The sequence below is a fragment of the Lotus japonicus genome, chromosome 2 (genome assembly GCF_012489685.1).
Source record: "Lotus japonicus ecotype B-129 chromosome 2, LjGifu_v1.2".
NCBI lineage: Eukaryota > Viridiplantae > Streptophyta > Magnoliopsida > Fabales > Fabaceae > Lotus > Lotus japonicus.
In genome coordinates, this window is record NC_080042.1 from 6,426,572 (window position 1) to 6,444,194 (window position 17,623).

General features: G+C 42.8%; 1 protein-coding gene across 1 annotated transcript in view; it reads right to left on the reverse strand.

Moving 5' to 3' along the window:
• Positions 1-17,623, reverse strand: part of LOC130735981 (probable metal-nicotianamine transporter YSL7) — a 107,251-nt gene that overhangs the window by 26,257 nt on the left and 63,371 nt on the right. Inside the window, exons 9-10 of the mRNA XM_057587845.1 lie at positions 15,355-15,375; positions 6,082-6,102 (exon numbers count right to left, since the gene is read on the reverse strand). Of these exons, the coding sequence (XP_057443828.1) occupies positions 6,082-6,102; positions 15,355-15,375 (42 nt within the window). The remainder of the gene's footprint in view (positions 1-6,081; positions 6,103-15,354; positions 15,376-17,623) is intronic.

A 17,623-nucleotide genomic window follows, 5' to 3' on the forward strand; every position in this document is an offset into this window, starting at 1 on the left:
CCCTAGCGCCGTGGCTTTGTTTGTATGTTTGTGTTTGGGCGGTCGGCCTGCTGCCAGACGTTCAACAGATGATTCAAGAAGGTTCGTCGTTCGGGGAGGACCCGGAGCGAAATGACTACTACTGAGCCTTCGACGTGGACCCGGACTTCATGGAAGATCAGATGAGGGTCGAAGATAGTGGTGTAGGATATGGGTGGTTAGAGTTACTGATTTTGGTTGTCATGGTCATAGCTCTGATTCATCAGTTGTATTTTGGGGCAGGGTAGGTTCCCGACTATTAGCTTTTTGTGTGATTCTCTTCCATGAGGATCACAGGGAGTTTGTCGGGCGTAGGAAGTCTTTTGGAGGCCGTTTGGGGCTAATTTATTTTCTTGGAGGACTGTAGTTATAAAGCTTGTGACTCTGACTATGAGTCGCACTTATTTGCCCGCGGGCACTACTTTCGATTACTTAATATTACTTTCCGTCACTTGAGGACACTCGTGACGATGTTTTTAGTTGCAGCAAGGGCTGTGCTTATTTTGTATATTAATCGCTGTTAATTGCGATTGGGTTGAGACCTTATTTCGACAAGTCTTTTTATTTAAACAAAACAAAAAAAAAAACCTGCTTTTCCGCTTTATTTTATTTTTGAGTTACTAAAGTGACGCCACCGAAATCGGGGTGTTACAGAATCAATAGTAAAGCACAGAGCAAAAGTGAAGCACTCGCCGCTGCATAAGTACTCATCCAGTTTGCCTTTGGCGGCGGCCTTGATCTAAAGTTTCCAAGAACTCAGCGGCATGGACTTGGTCAGGAGTAGGCATCCCGTCCACAATTTTTATGGCGGTTTGGGGTTTTTCGGTCCAATAAAAGGGAAATTTATAGGAGCAATCGGTGTAGGTTGTCAGTTGTGCAAAGTCTGGATTATCAAAAACTTTGAACCAATGCCCATGAAAATGTTTGTGGTAATTGTTTTTGAAGGCGTGAAAACGCGCCAAATTGTTATAAGAACAAAAGTGTAAGATCAAGTTTTGATCAGTGGTTGCATCTCTATATTTTGATGATTACAATTAAGGTTTGTGATGATGAACAATTGTGGTACCTTAACGTTTGTCTTTTTTAGTTGTGACAAACAGGTTCTGAATCTAATCCAAGCCTACTTATTCAGAAGAAGAAGAACCAAGGGATATTAAAAAGAGAGCTCTAAAGCTTACCATGTTCGTTCAGAACAGTGGCAAATCCTTCAGAAGTTCTGAAGATACAAGCTCTCAAGAGGTTCTGAAGAACCAGAGTCAGAAGTTCTGAAGACCAGATGTTCCAGTGGAACGGTCCAGAAGCAGAAGACTCAAGTTCTGAAGACCTGCAAGAAGTTGGTTCTGAAGAACCAAGCTATTCTAGCTCTGACGTTCAGAAGTTCTGAGGAACTTGTTCAGAAGCAGAAGTTGCAAGGTCAGAAGAATCCAAGCTTTAATCTGACGATGATCAGAAGCTTCACCAACGTTCATCTGAAGCCTTCAGATCTCAAGTCAACTGGTGAAAGGACAGGTCGCTATCATAGTACAACATCGTACAAGTCTCAGTCTGTCCACCACCTACCTCGTGCAGCCTTGCAGTTGTAAGATCAAGTTTTGATCTAGTAGTACAACTCTATGTTTTGATGATTACAAGTTAACCTTTTGATATGAACAATTGTGGTACTCTAACGTGTTTTTCTGAGTGTGCTATTTACAGGCTCTGACCTCAACTCAATCTCACACAAATCAGAAGCACTGTGTATAAAGGGTAACCCAAGCAACGCTTTCGCATTCACCATGTTCAGTATGAACAGTGGAAAAGCTTCAGAAGTTCTGAAGCTATACAAACTCTGATGTGGACTCAGTCGCTAGAAGCTCTGAAGATCCAGAAGTTCTGATAACCAAGAAACACTGAAGGTTCAGATGTTCTGATGGTGTAGAAAACTCTGAAGATCCAGAAGCTGAATAGTGGAAACTCTGAAGTCCAGAAGCAAGAAACTCTGAAGGCCATGTTCTTCCCTCTGAGTTCAGAATCAGAAGATACAATGGTCAGAGGATCTGTGCTTTCCCTCTGACTCTGATCAACCGGCTTCACAAGTTCCAATATGAAGTATTCCCCTGATCAGAAGTCTCCTAGGTTAAAAGGTCAAGTCGCTATCCAAGTACAAAAGCAAGTGTACCTTCCTGACGACCTACCTAACGTTCTCAGCCACAGCAGAAGCTGGATTTTCCAGAACTGCCCCCCAACGGTAGCATTTCCCATGCAACGCTCAACCCTAATCCTTGGAGTATATATAGAGGCTGAAGATTGAAAGAAGTGGCTAGAAAAAGAAATACACACGCGCAAGACATATACAAAATATTCTAAGCTTTCTTTCATCTGAAATTCATTGAGTTTACAATTAGCTTTTTAGAAGCAAATCTCTTGTAAACAATTCTTTGATAAACAGTTTGTTTAGTTCCTTTAGGAGATCAAGGTTGATCGGATCCTAGAGAAGACTAAGAGAGTGAATCTTAGTGTGAGCTAAGTCAGTGTAATTGTTAGTCACTTGTAGGTTTCAAGTGCAGTTGTAACTCTTACCTGAATAGTGGATTGCCTTCATTCTAAGAAGGAAGAAATCACCTTAACGGGTGGACTGGAGTAGCTTGAGTGATTTATCAAGTGAACCAGGATAAAATCCTTGTGTGCTTTTCTATCTCTTATCTTTAGCACTTAAGTTCTCGAAAGATTTGTCAAAATCTTTAAGGTGGAAGTTTTGTTCTGAAAACGTTATTCAAACCCCCCCCCCTTTCTACCGTTTTTCATACCTTCAATTGGTATCAGAGCGCAAGTTCTGATTACCACACCTAACAGTGTTCAGTGATCCGGGCCGGTGTGAAAAACAATGGCTGCCACCACCAGTGAAACTCAAAGAGATGGTTACAACGCAAAGCCTCCTATGTTCGATGGTCAAAGGTTCGAATATTGGAAAGATAGACTGGAAAGTTTCTTTCTGGGTTTCGATGCAGATCTCTGGGATATTATTGTGGATGGCTATGGGCGTCCAGTTGATGCAGATGGCAAGAAGATCCCAAGGTCAGAGATGACTGCAGATCAAAAGAAGCTGTACTCACAACATCACAAAGCAAGAGCAATTCTTCTAAGTGCTATTTCCTATGAGGAGTACCAGAAGATTACAGATCGTGAGTTTGCTAAAGGCATTTTTGAATCTCTGAAGATGTCTCATGAAGGAAACAAGAAAGTCAAAGAATCAAAGGCATTGTCTTTGATCCAAAAGTATGAATCCTTCATCATGGAGCCAAATGAGTCCATTGAAGAAATGTTCTCCAGATTTCAATTGCTTGTAGCTGGCATACGACCTCTCAACAAGAGCTACACAACAAAAGATCATGTCATAAGGGTCATCAGGTGTCTTCCTGAAAGTTGGATGCCTTTGGTGACTTCAATAGAGCTCACGAGAGACGTTGAGAATATGAGTTTAGAAGAACTCATCAGCATTTTGAAATGCCATGAGCTGAAACGCTCAGAGATGCAAGATCTGAGGAAAAAATCCATAGCCTTGAAATCCAAATCTGAAAAGGCTAAGGTTGAGAAGTCAAAGGCTCTTCAAGCTGAAGAAGAAGAATCTGAAGAAGCATCAGAAGATTCTGATGAAGATGAGCTGACTCTGATCTCCAAGAGACTCAACCGCATCTGGAAGCACAGGCAGAGCAAGTTCAAAGGCTCTGGAAAGGCAAAAGGAAAGTATGAGTCCTCAGGCCAGAAGAAGTCTTCAATCAAGGAAGTCACATGTTTTGAGTGCAAAGAATCTGGGCACTACAAAAGTGATTGTCCAAAGTTGAAGAAAGACAAGAAGCCAAAGAAGCACTTCAAGACGAAGAAGAGTCTGATGGTGACATTTGATGAATCAGAGTCAGAGGATGTTGACTCTGATGGTGAAGTCCAAGGACTCATGGCAATTGTCAAAGACAAGGAAGCAGAGTCAAAGGAAGCTGTTGACTCTGACTCAGAATCAGAAGGAGATCCTAACTCAGACGATGAAAATGAGGTATTTGCTTCTTTCTCTACCTCTGAACTGAAACATGCTTTGTCTGATATCATGGATAAGTATAACTCTTTATTGTCTAAGCATAAAAAGTTGAAAAAGAACTTATCTGCTGTCTCCAAGACTCCTTCTGAACATGAGAAAATTATTTCTGATTTGAAAAATGAAAATCATGCTTTGGTAAATTCTAACTCTGTGCTTAAGAACCAGATTGCTAAGTTAGAAGAAATTGTTGCCTGTGATGCCTCTGATTGTAGAAATGAATCTAAGTATGAAAAGTCTTTTCAAAGATTCCTAGCTAAAAGCGTGGATAGAAGCTTAATGGCTTCAATGATCTATGGCGTAAGCAGAAATGGAATGCATGGCATTGGCTATTCTAAACCAATTAGAAATGAGCCTTCTGTGTCTAAAGCTAAATCCTTGTATGAATGCTTTGTTCCCTCTGGTACCATATTGCCTGATCCTGTACCTGCTAAAATTGCTAAAAACCCTCTTAAAAAGGGATCTTTCTCTATGACTAAATATCATGCAAATATTCCTTTAAAATATTATGTTGAGACACCCAAGGTGATCAGAACCTCTGGGGTAACTAACAAAAGAGGACCCAGAAAGTGGGTACCTAAGGACAAGATTATCTATGTTGCAGATATCCTTGATAGCTCCACTGAAACACCAATCATGGTATCTGGACAGTGGATGCTCGCGTCACATGACGGGAGAAAAGCGTATGTTCCGAGAGCTGAAACTTAAGCCTGGAGGCGAAGTTGGCTTCGGAGGAAATGAAAAGGGTAAAATTGTTGGTACTGGTACTATTTGTGTAGATAGTAGTCCATGCATTGATAATGTTTTATTGGTAGACGGCTTAACACATAACTTATTGTCTATAAGTCAATTAGCTGACAAGGGTTATGATGTTATATTCAATCAAAAGTCCTGCCGGGCTGTAAGTCAGATCGATGGCTCTGTTCTGTTTAACAGCAAGAGGAAGAACAACATTTATAAGATCAGATTATCTGAGTTGGAGGCTCAGAATGTGAAGTGCCTTCTGTCTGTTGATGAAGAGCAGTGGGTATGGCATAGACGGTTAGGGCATGCCAGTATGAGAAAGATTTCTCAGCTGAGCAAGCTAAATCTTGTCAGGGGCTTACCCAATCTGAAGTTCGCTTCAGACGCTCTTTGTGAAGCATGTCAGAAAGGCAAATTCACAAAAGTCCCTTTCAAGGCAAAGAATGTTGTCTCAACCTCAAGGCCGTTAGAACTTCTGCATATCGACCTGTTTGGACCAGTGAAAACTGAGTCTATAGGTGGCAAGAGATATGGGATGGTTATCGTTGATGACTATAGCCGCTGGACATGGGTAAAGTTTCTAACCCGCAAGGATGAGTCTCATGCTGTGTTCTCTACCTTCATTGCTCAAGTGCAAAACGAGAAGGCTTGTAGGATTGTGCGTGTCAGAAGTGACCATGGTGGAGAGTTTGAGAATGACAAGTTTGAGAGTCTGTTTGATTCCTATGGAATTGCACATGATTTCTCTTGTCCCAGAACTCCTCAACAAAATGGTGTTGTTGAGAGGAAGAACAGAACTCTTCAGGAGATGGCTAGAACCATGCTCCAAGAAACTGGCATGGCTAAGCACTTTTGGGCAGAGGCAGTAAATACAGCATGTTACATTCAGAACAGAATCTCTGTGAGACCAATTCTGAATAAGACTCCTTATGAATTGTGGAAGAACATAAAACCCAACATTTCTTATTTTCATCCTTTTGGCTGTGTTTGTTATGTTCTCAATACTAAGGATAGATTGCATAAATTTGATGCTAAGTCTTCTAAGTGTCTATTACTTGGTTATTCTGATAGATCTAAAGGTTTTAGATTTTATAATACTGATGCCAAGACTATTGAAGAATCTATTCATGTTAGATTTGATGATAAGCTTGACTCTGACCAGTCAAAGCTAGTTGAAAAGTTTGCAGATTTAAGCATTAATGTTTCTGACAAAGGCAAAGCTCCAGAGGAAGTTGAGCCAGAGGAAGATGAACCAGAGGTAGAAGCTGGTCCCTCTAACTCACAAACTCTGAAGAAGAGCAGAATCACTGCAGCTCACCCTTAGGAATTGATTCTGGGCAACAAAGATGAACCAGTCAGAACCAGATCTGCCTTCAGACCCTCTGAAGAGACCTTGCTGAGTCTGAAAGGATTGGTGTCCTTAATTGAACCCAAGTCCATAGATGAAGCTCTTCAGGACAAGGATTGGATTCTGGCCATGGAAGAAGAATTGAATCAATTTTCCAAGAACGATGTTTGGAGCTTAGTGAAGAAGCCTGAGAATGTTCATGTTATTGGAACGAAATGGGTATTCAGAAACAAGCTAAATGAGAAAGGAGAAGTAGTTAGAAACAAGGCAAGGCTAGTTGCTCAAGGCTACAGCCAGCAGGAAGGAATAGACTACACTGAAACATTTGCTCCGGTAGCAAGACTGGAGGCAATTAGACTGTTGATCTCCTTCTCAGTAAATCACAACATAGTTCTACATCAGATGGACGTAAAGAGTGCCTTCCTAAATGGTTATATCTCAGAGGAAGTCTATGTTCATCAACCCCCAGGTTTTGAAGATGAAAAGAAACCAGACCATGTGTTCAAATTGAAGAAATCACTCTACGGTCTGAAGCAAGCTCCCAGAGCATGGTATGAGAGACTTAGCTCATTCCTTCTGGAGAATGAGTTTGTAAGGGGTAAAGTAGATACAACTCTTTTTTGCAAGACTTATAAAGATGATATCTTAATTGTGCAAATTTATGTTGATGATATTATATTTGGTTCTGCTAATCAATCTCTATGCAAAGAATTTTCTGAGATGATGCAGGCTGAATTTGAGATGAGTATGATGGGAGAATTAAAGTACTTTCTGGGAATACAAGTTGATCAAACACCAGAAGGAACATATATCCATCAGAGCAAGTACACTAAAGAACTTCTGAAGAAGTTCAATATGCTGGAATCTACAGTGGCCAAGACTCCAATGCATCCTACATGCATTTTGGAGAAAGAAGATAAAAGTGGTAAAGTATGTCAGAAACTCTATCGTGGAATGATAGGTTCACTTCTATACTTAACTGCATCTAGGCCAGACATATTATTTAGTGTTCACTTATGTGCTCGTTTCCAATCAGATCCAAGGGAAACCCACTTAACTGCTGTTAAGAGGATCCTAAGGTATCTGAAAGGCACCACTAACCATGGCTTGATGTATAAGAAAACATCAGAGTATAAGCTTTCAGGTTATTGTGATGCTGATTATGCTGGAGATAGAACAGAGAGAAAAAGTACTTCTGGAAATTGTCAATTTCTGGGAAGCAATCTAGTCTCATGGGCAAGCAAGAGGCAATCAACCATTGCACTATCAACTGCAGAGGCAGAATATATCTCAGCAGCAATATGCAGCACTCAGATGCTCTGGATGAAACATCAGCTGGAGGATTATCAGATCCTTGAGAGCAATATCCCAATCTATTGTGATAACACTGCTGCAATCTCATTGAGTAAGAATCCTATCTTGCATTCAAGGGCAAAGCACATTGAGGTAAAGTATCACTTTATTAGAGATTATGTACAGAAGGGCGTACTTCTTCTGAAGTTTGTTGATACTGACCATCAATGGGCAGATATCTTTACAAAGCCCTTAGCAGAGGATAGATTTAATTTTATTCTGAAAAATCTAAACATGGACTTTTGTCCAGAGTGAAGATGGATCAGAACCTCTGACTATGATACTTCTTGATCAGAAGATGTCTAGTCCAGAAGGTAACTCAATCAGAGTGTGTGTGCCCACTGGTACTGACTCTGAAGCTGAGACAACAACACGTGTGTCAGAATTTCTGATGCATAATTCCTTGTGCCCGTGTGACAGTCTGTTATGATTGCGTGTAGATATGCTTATCTCCTGTGTGTGATTGTGTATTTTACTGTTACTATCTATCTTTAATTTTCAACCGTTGATCTTAAAGTGCTTTTTGAATCAACAACGGTTATTTGATAAAACCCACTATACACACACGTTCTCGTTCACTTCCGGTTCTCACTCTCGCACTCTCTGCTTTTCAAAACCGCCTCTTTCTTGATTTCTCTCTCGATCTCTCTTCATCCTTCAAACTTCATCTTCTACCTCAAACCTTCAACCTCTTCAAAATGGTGAGACAAACCAGAAGATCTACTGCAGATGCACCTCAGTTCCCTCACATGGTAGTTGGTTTGGCAACGGGTCAAAGGGGCTCTGAGAACCCGGCACAAGAACAAGTTCAAGTTCAAGAGCAGATTGTTCCAATTGCAGAACGGGGCTGTGCCGTTCACTGCGTATTTGCTCCTGAGGAACTCCAAGTCCTGGCAGAATGGAGATTCGACCTCGACAACCTGGCTGCAAATGGGTTTGATCTTCGTCCTGAAGTCCAAGCTCAAGGTTGGGGAAACTACTTCAACCGACTTCGAGGACCGGTGTATGAGAAGTTGGTCAAGGAATTCTGGAAGCACGCCGACTGCGATGATACTCAAGTGGTATCTCATATTCTTGGCAGGAAGATCATCATCACGGAGAAGTCATTCGTGAATCTGCTAGGTGCAGACACTGCTTATGGGTTTCGATTCCAATTCACTGAGTCGAAGCTGAAACCCAGCACCAAAGACAAAACCAACCAGGCCCTGTACACCACTTTCAAACCGGGCAAGACAAGTTACAAGGTGATGGACCTTCACCCCAAACTCAGGATCTGGCACAAGATCCTGCTCAACTGCATCAATCAGAGACCGAAGGGCAGTTCCCCAGATTACATCAACTTCAACCAGAAGGCGATGCTGTTTTTCATTCAAGACAAGAGGAAGATCTGCCTTCCCTACTTCCTGTTCTCCTACTTGAAGGAGTGTATCCGGAAGTCTAGGACTACTGCCTCAATCAAGTCAGCAATCAAGTATATCCCCTTTGGGAGACTGTTGTCTGATCTCTTCATTGAGAGTGGCCTCATTCAAGACCTGATCAATGCTGGTTGCACAGAGGACTTGAGCACAATTGTCAGCGATGTCTTCACTGCCAACTCTCTGAAGAAGATGGGTTTGGTCCAGAAGAAGATTGCTCCTGCTCATGAAGACACATCTTTTGAGATCAGAGGAAGAAGGATGCCTCTGAATGACTACCCACTGTGGACTCAAGCAGACAATCCTGAAGCCATCAGATGCTATGTTGAAGACCTCAGGGCTCAAGGATTCGAGATTGATCTTGATGATTTCTTCAGCAGACTGCCGCCAGCTCCAGAGTTTCCTTCTCCTCCCAAGAAGAAAGCTCAGAGGAAGATGGTTCTGGAAGAATCCTCTGAAGAATCTGATGTCCCTCTGGTCAAGAAGACAAAGAGAAAGCCTGATGATGGTGATGATAGTGATAGTGAGGATGGTCCTCCAAAGAAGAAGCAGAAGAAGGGCAGAATCGTGGTGAAGCCTACTCGGGTGGAACCAGCTGCTGCAGTGGTCAGAAGGACTGAACCTCCTGCCAGAGTGACTCGATCATCAGCACATTCAAGTAAGCCTGCACTTGCTTCTGATGATGATTTGAATTTATTTGATGCACTTCCTATTTCTGCCTTGCTTCAACACTCCTCAAATCCCCTCACTCCTATTCCTGAATCCCAACCAGCCGCACAAACCACCTCTCCACCACATTCCCCACGATCCTCCTTCTTTCAACCTTCTCCTACCGAAGCACCTCTCTGGAATTTGCTTCAGAACCCAACCTCTAGGTCAGAAGATCCAACCTCTCTCCTTACCATTCCGTACGACCCATTATCTTCTGAACCCATCATCCATGACCAACCAGAGCCCAACCAAACAGAACCACAACCCAGAACGTCTGATCACTCTGCTCCCAGAGCATCAGCACGTCCTGCTGCCAGAACCACGGATACAGACTCTTCAACAGCCTTTACACCTGTATCCTTCCCAATCAATGTTGTTGATTCTTCTCCCTCCAATAACTCTGAATCAATTAGAAAATTCATGGAGGTTAGAAAAGAGAAGGTGTCTGCCTTGGAAGAGTATTACCTTACCTGTCCAAGCCCTAGGAGATATCCTGGCCCTAGACCTGAACGTCTAGTTGACCCAGATGAACCTATCTTGGCCAATCCTATCCAAGAGGCAGACCCCTTAGTTCAACAAGCTCACCCTGTCCCTGACCAACAAGAGCCCATTCAACCAGACCCTGAACCCGAACAATCAGTGTCTAACCAATCCTCGGTTAGATCACCTCACCCTCTGGTTGAAACTTCAGACCTTCACCTTGGAACCTCTGAACCCAATGCTCCCATGATTAACATTGGTTCTCCACAAGGTGCCTCTGAAGCTCATAGCAGCAATCACCCAGCCTCTCCTGCACCCAACCTCTCCATAATTCCCTATACTCACCTTCAACCCACATCTCTCTCTGAGTGCATCAATATCTTCTATCATGAAGCCTCCTTGAGGCTCCGCAATGTGCACGGTCAGACTGATCTCAGTGAGAATGCTGAAAATGTGGCTGATGAGTGGAACAATCTGAGCACTTGGCTAGTGGCTCAAGTTCGGATTATGATGCAGCTCCTGCATGCAGAGGGCAGTCAGAGCATTGAGGCTGCAAAGCAAAAGTTTGCTAGAAGGGTGGCTCTTCATGAACTAGAACAGAGAAATAAGCTTCTTGAAGCTATTGAAGAAGCCAAGAGAAAGAAAGAACAAGCAGAAGAAGCTGCACGTCAAGCAGCAGCTCAAGCTGCACAAGCCAGACTTGAGGCAGAGCGACTTGAAGCTGTGGCTGAAGCTCTTAGATGCCAAGCACTTGCACCAGTTGTGTTTACTCCTGCTGCTTCTGCTTCCATTCCAGATCCTCAAGCTGCTCAGAATGTTCCTTCCAGTTCTACTCAGACAAGCTCATCCAGACTCGACATCATGGAACAACGTCTTGACACTCATGAATCCATGCTGATTGAGATGAAGCACATGATGATGGAACTTCTGCGACGCACTGACAAACCTTAGTTTTAGGATCTCTTCTTTTTCTTCTTTTTCGTTACCTTTGTTTTCCTTTGTTAAACTCTGTTTCTTTTTATTTATTTATTCTCTTTTGTTCGTTTGTGATTATATATGCATAACTATATACTTATGTCACATATGTTTGCTAAACTCGTTTTATTCATAATTGTTTTGTGTTTACATCATATTTCTTTCCATCATATAATGTAGAATGGAGGATCTCTCCTCATTCTTCTGCACTCCTGGCGCTGCTCTGACCTATCCTTCTCCAGACGCTCCAGTACATGCTGGATGTTGCTGAGCCTGATCTTTAGCTCATCCCTCTCCAGAATCTCTTCTGAAGTCTTGAGCTTCTCTTCCAAACTCTCTTTCTCTTCCAGCAGCTTGAGTTCAAGCCGGCTGAGTTCTTGCACCTCCTCCACGAAGGCAAGAAATTCCTTCAGGTCTCTCTCCAACTCTGGACGCAGGTCCTCTTCCAGCAGTGTCCGTGTCAGCTCCGCGATGGTAGTTGCACCCTCTAGATGCCTGATGTTCAGGAACAAGTCCTCTTCAAAGGCCTTCTTCCTCAGCTCTTCTAGTGCTACGTTGTATGATGCCATTTTTTCTTACTGAAAATTATTCGAGGTGTGAAGCTTACCTTTCTCTCCAACGCTTTTTATAGGCTTCACTTTCTCTCTGAAAGTTAATGCTCTTACAGTTTCTCGAGGTTAAGTTCTTGGTAACTGACCCTTCTATTTACTCACTTGACCGGTGGTAAACGTTCATCCCTTGCATTAACTCTTCTATTTATTTTCGCCTAACTCTGATTCTTACATCGTTTTCATTTTCTTTTAAACTTAGACCTTCTCTAAGGGGGAGTACCTTGTACTTCAAGCTAAGTTTTTCACACCCCAAGCTTTTTGCTTATGACAAAAAGGGGGAGTAAACCCAGTTTTTGATTTGTAAGATGTGTTAGTGTGACTTATTTTTCTTTTGGAGATTTTAAGAGTTCCACCTTCATGACCATAGATGTGTCACTGGGCAAATACAAGGAATACATTTCACTTCTTCTGAAGTGATTCTAAGTTGACTCTGATACCCAAGACTCTGATACCTTGTCCCTGACTCTGATCACTTATGCGCTCTGATTATTCGTTTTTCATCTATGTCATAAGCTTTTCACTCTGAACTCTTATATTTTTTAGCTCAGAATCTAGACTTTACTAACGTTTTCATCAAGTATTAGATTCAGGGGGAGCTAAGCTCAGAATCAAGCAGTGACTTGAATTCAGAATGAGCAAGATAAACTATTCACATCAGGATAAGTCTTATTCTATATCTCTAAACTCTGAGTGAATTCAGTTTAATGTTTAAGAATTGTTCATCAAAAATCTTAGTTTTGTCATCATCAAAAAGGGGGAGATTGTAAGATCAAGTTTTGATCTAGTAGTACAACTCTATGTTTTGATGATTACAAGTTAACCTTTTGATATGAACAATTGTGGTACTCTAACGTGTTTTTCTGAGTGTGCTATTTACAGGCTCTGACCTCAACTCAATCTCACACAAATCAGAAGCACTGTGTATAAAGGGTAACCCAAGCAACGCTTTCGCATTCACCATGTTCAGTATGAACAGTGGAAAAGCTTCAGAAGTTCTGAAGCTATACAAACTCTGTTGTGGACTCAGTCGCTAGAAGCTCTGAAGATCCAGAAGTTCTGATAACCAAGAAACACTGAAGGTTCAGATGTTCTGATGGTGTAGAAAACTCTGAAGATCCAGAAGCTGAATAGTGGAAACTCTGAAGTCCAGAAGCAAGAAACTCTGAAGGCCATGTTCTTCCCTCTGAGTTCAGAATCAGAAGATACAATGGTCAGAGGATCTTTGCTTTCCCTCTGACTCTGATCAACCGGCTTCACAAGTTCCAATATGAAGTATTCCCCTGATCAGAAGTCTCCTAGGTTAAAAGGTCAAGTCGCTATCCAAGTACAAAAGCAAGTGTATCTTCCTGACGACCTACCTAACGTTCTCAGCCACAGCAGAAGCTGGATTTTCCAGAACTGCCCTCCAACGGTAGCATTTCCCATGCAACGCTCAACCCTAATCCTTGGAGTATATATAGAGGCTGAAGATTGAAAGAAGTGGCTAGAAAAAGAAATACACACACGCAAGACATATTCAAAATATTCTAAGCTTTCTTTCATCTGAAATTCATTGAGTTTACAATTAGCTTTTTAGAAGCAAATCTCTTGTAAACAATTCTTTGATAAACAGTTTGTTTAGTTCCTTTAGGAGATCAAGGTTGATCGGATCCTAGAGAAGACTAAGAGAGTGAATCTTAGTGTGAGCTAAGTCAGTGTAATTGTTAGTCACTTGTAGGTTTCAAGTGCAGTTGTAACTCTTACCTGATTAGTGGATTGCCTTCATTCTAAGAAGGAAGAAATCACCTTAACGGGTGGACTGGAGTAGCTTGAGTGATTTATCAAGTGAACCAGGATAAAATCCTTGTGTGCTTTTCTATCTCTTATCTTTAGCACTTAAGTTCTCGAAAGATTTGTCAAAATCTTTAAGGTGGAAGTTTTGTTCTGAAAACGTTATTCAAACCCCCCCCCTTTCTACCGTTTTTCATACCTTCAGCAGTCTGATTTTACAAGATTGCCACTCCAACGGATAAAACCCTAGCAACGGCTACATCACAAGTCTTGGAGTATATAAAGGCTGAAGAAAGAAGAAAGAGACTAAGAAACTTTGCTGAAATTATTCAACTCATACGAACCAATCTCTTAGCATTATTTCTTCACTGTTCTTAAACATCTGAGTTTACTATTAGCTTTTTAGAAGCACTCATTGTAAACCCGAAACCTTTTACACTACATTGTAAAGTTCATTAAGAGACCAAGGTTGGTCGGATCTTAAGAGGACTGAATCAAGGTTTATTCAGTGTTTAGCTAGTCTTAGGAGGATCGGTAGATCAGCTTCTTAAGAGGATACTAGTGAGAAAATCAGTGTACTGTTAGTCACTTAGCAGGTAGCAAAGTGCAGTTGTAACACTCATTGATTTTAGTGAGTTGCCTTTGTAACACCCCGATTTCGGTGGCGTCACTTTAGTAACCAAAAGTAAACTTAATGCGGAAAAACGTGAATATTTTTTTTTTATAATAACTAAGACAAGACTGAATTAAATAAAACCCAAATGCGAAAAGCAATATAACTAATATACAATATATAAACAGCCCCCGTTGTAAGTAGCAACCTCGTCACGAGTGAACCTCCAGTGACGGGTAATAGAAGAGTAGCGCCCGTCGGCAATATGTACAAACCAACTGAAAAGGTAAGTGTCCGCAACACCATCCCTCAAAACTGAGAATAAGTTGACCCAATGGTCTGAAAATAAGACCTCCTAAGTCCAACCAACTCTCTGTGATTCCCATAAGGAAACCACACAAAAAGCTATAGGCGGGAAACTACCCTGTTCCCAAAGAAAACAAATGATGTTCAGAGCTAAGACTCTACTCCTACACTAATCCTAACTCGAGGAGCTCATACCAACACTCAAAACTATGTGCTAGCATGATCGTCGTCTGAATCAGAATCCAGAACAACTAAGTCTACCAACCCTATCCGTCCTCCCCTCGCAACCGCAGTGCGCTCCGATGCTGGACTCACGGGCTTAGGGCCCGAACCCTGATCATCAATGACCGCTACGCTGGGTGCACTAGACTCTGCCGAAGGCACTCCCACTGGCTCCTCCTCTGAGGGATCCTCCTCGTCTGAAGACAACGGTGGTGGTGGTGGTCCTCCAAGTCCTGGTCCGCAGTAAACGCCCGGTGGCAAGTTGAAGCTGACAGAGCATCTCCTCAACACTCCTGACCTCAGGAGTCCTCCACTATCTACGTGGTCCTCCATGATACGCCCCGAATACGTCGCTCGATGGCTCGCGGGGTCAACCGCCCACGACCCGGGGTCGTCCTGATCGATCATCTCGTACCTAATCCCCCCCGAAGGGTGGACCATTGTGAACCAGTCCGCAATGGACATCTGACAAAAGGCGTTGTCCGCCAAAACACACACAGAAGACGCGAGGGTCAACTCTAAAGAACTATGTAGATAATAAACCCAATAGGTACAAATAATAATAGCCACTTAGGCTTATAACTAGAGATATCATTCCTAGGGTTGCATGTTCCACAACCTAGGGTTGCCAGTGCATTTGTCACCCCAAATGGCATCACTAAGTACTCATAGTGTCCATAACGGGTTCTTAATGCAGTCTTCTGGATATCCTCGGTCTTAACTCTGATTTGATGATAACCCGACTTCAGGTCAATCTTCGAGAATATTGCGGCTCCTCGCAGTTGATCCATCAAATCATCAATTCTAGGTAACGAATACCTATTCTTGACAGTTACTTTGTTCAATTGCTGGTAGTCGACACTTAGTCTCGATCTCCCGTCCTTCTTCTTCACCAATAAGACTGGCGCTCCCCAAGGTGAAACACTTGGTCGAATAAATCCTTTCGACAAAAGATCTTCTAGTTGGGACTTCAATTCCACTAGCTCCGCAGGTGCCATACGATATGGTGCAATCGAAATCGGCCCTGTTCCCGGTACGATGTCTATAGCAAACTCAATGTCGCGTACAGGCGGCAACCCAGGTACATCGCCAGGAAAAACATCCGGAAAGTCTCTCACCACTAGGATACTGCCAACTTCCGGGTTCCCTATGCTCTCCAAGCTCAGCAAAACAGAATACTCCTGAGATCCCTCGTTCAAAGCGACGCTGATGTGATTGGCGGATAGATACTCGGAAAGATCCGAATCAGGAAATACCACTCTCTTTCGGTTGCAGTCCAAAAGACAATGATAGCGGGACAACCAATCCATTCCTAGGATAACATCTAGGTTCTTAAGAGTTAGGCATACTAGGTTAGCATGGTAGATCCTATTGTTGTATGTTATCGGACAATACATGCATGCTGAATTAGCAAGTAGAGTCTTGGCAGGAGTAGCAACTATCAGATCGAAGCTCAAAGCAGTAATAGGAAGTCTTAATCTGTCTCTAGAGATAAATGAATGCGTTGCACCGGAATCAAAAAGTGCGGATAGAAGGTTACCGTCAATCTCGCAGTCGCCTCTAATCAGTCCATCGACCCCCTCAGCATCTTCACCATCCATGGTGTAGACTCTCGCCTTTGCAGCAGGACGCTTTCCTTGAGCAGTGTTGACGGTTGGCTCCGCCTTTGGTGCCCTGCACTGAGCAGCAGTGTGCCCCAATTTGTTACAGTTGAAGCATTGGGGTCTCGTGTCGGGACAAGCACGAGCAAAGTGCCCCGGCTTCCCACACTTGAAGCAAGTCAGCTCCCTGCTTCATCAGTTCCACTTCCGTGGCTTTCTCCACCAATGATTGGAATCGCATGATTCCCAGTGGCCTCACTGAGTCCTCAATATCCGGCCTCAGTCCATTAACGAAGCGCTTGCACATGTAGCGCTCGTTCACGTGGTCATGAAAGAATTGGAAATGCTTCGCCAAGGATTCCAGCTTCGAAGCAAATTCCGGCACCGACATACCTCCCTGACGGAGGGTTAGAAATTGTGACTCCCGCTCATCCCGAGCACTTGTTGGAAAGTATTTCTCCAAGAATGCAGTTCGGAACAAGTTCCAGTTAATCTCTTCATGGTTGGCCTCCATGATTCCCCTGGTGCCCTTCCACCAGTACTCAGCATCTCCGAGCAGCAGATAGGTTGCCATGCCCACCTTGGCACCCTCAACTGTCTGCAGAACGCCGAAAATCTTCTCGATTTCCTGGATCCAGAGATCCGCTTTGTCTGGGTCAGTACCACCCGAGAACTTGGGTGGATCTTGCCTCCTGAAGTCATTGAGGCCTTTGTTTTGGTCGAGAGTTATCTCTCTCTGACGTTGATGCTGGCCACGTGCTTCCTCAGCAGCACGCCTCATAGCACTATCATTTGCCTGTGCGGTCACCGCTTGGGCCATAGTGGCCATCATCTCAGCTAGCTGGTTGGTATTCACCATGTTCTGCTAAGGGAAACAAACAGTTAGTACTCATCATAAGATAGCATCTAGCATAACTATACAATATGATTAAGCAATAACTTCAATCAATTCTAAGCGAAAAATCGCTTGCAGACAATCAATTTTCACTCTTTGCAGAGTCACACAACCTAGCACAGAAGACCTATTCCCCAACAACTCCCGAAAGACTCGACCGTGCTCTGATACCACAATGTAACACCCCGATTTCGGTGGCGTCCCTTTAGTAACCAAAAGTAAACTTAATGCGGAAAAACGTGAATATTTTTTTTTATAATAACTAAGACAAGACTGAATTAAATAAAACCCAAATGCGAAAAGCAATATAACTAATATACAATATATAAACAGCCCCCGCAGTAAGTAGCAACCTCGTCACGAGTGAACCTCCAGTGACGGGTAATAGAAGAGTAGCGCCCGTCGGCAATATGTACAAACCAACTGAAAAGGTAAGTGTCCGCAACACCATCCCTCAAAACTGAGAATAAGTTGACCCAATGGTCTGAAAATAAG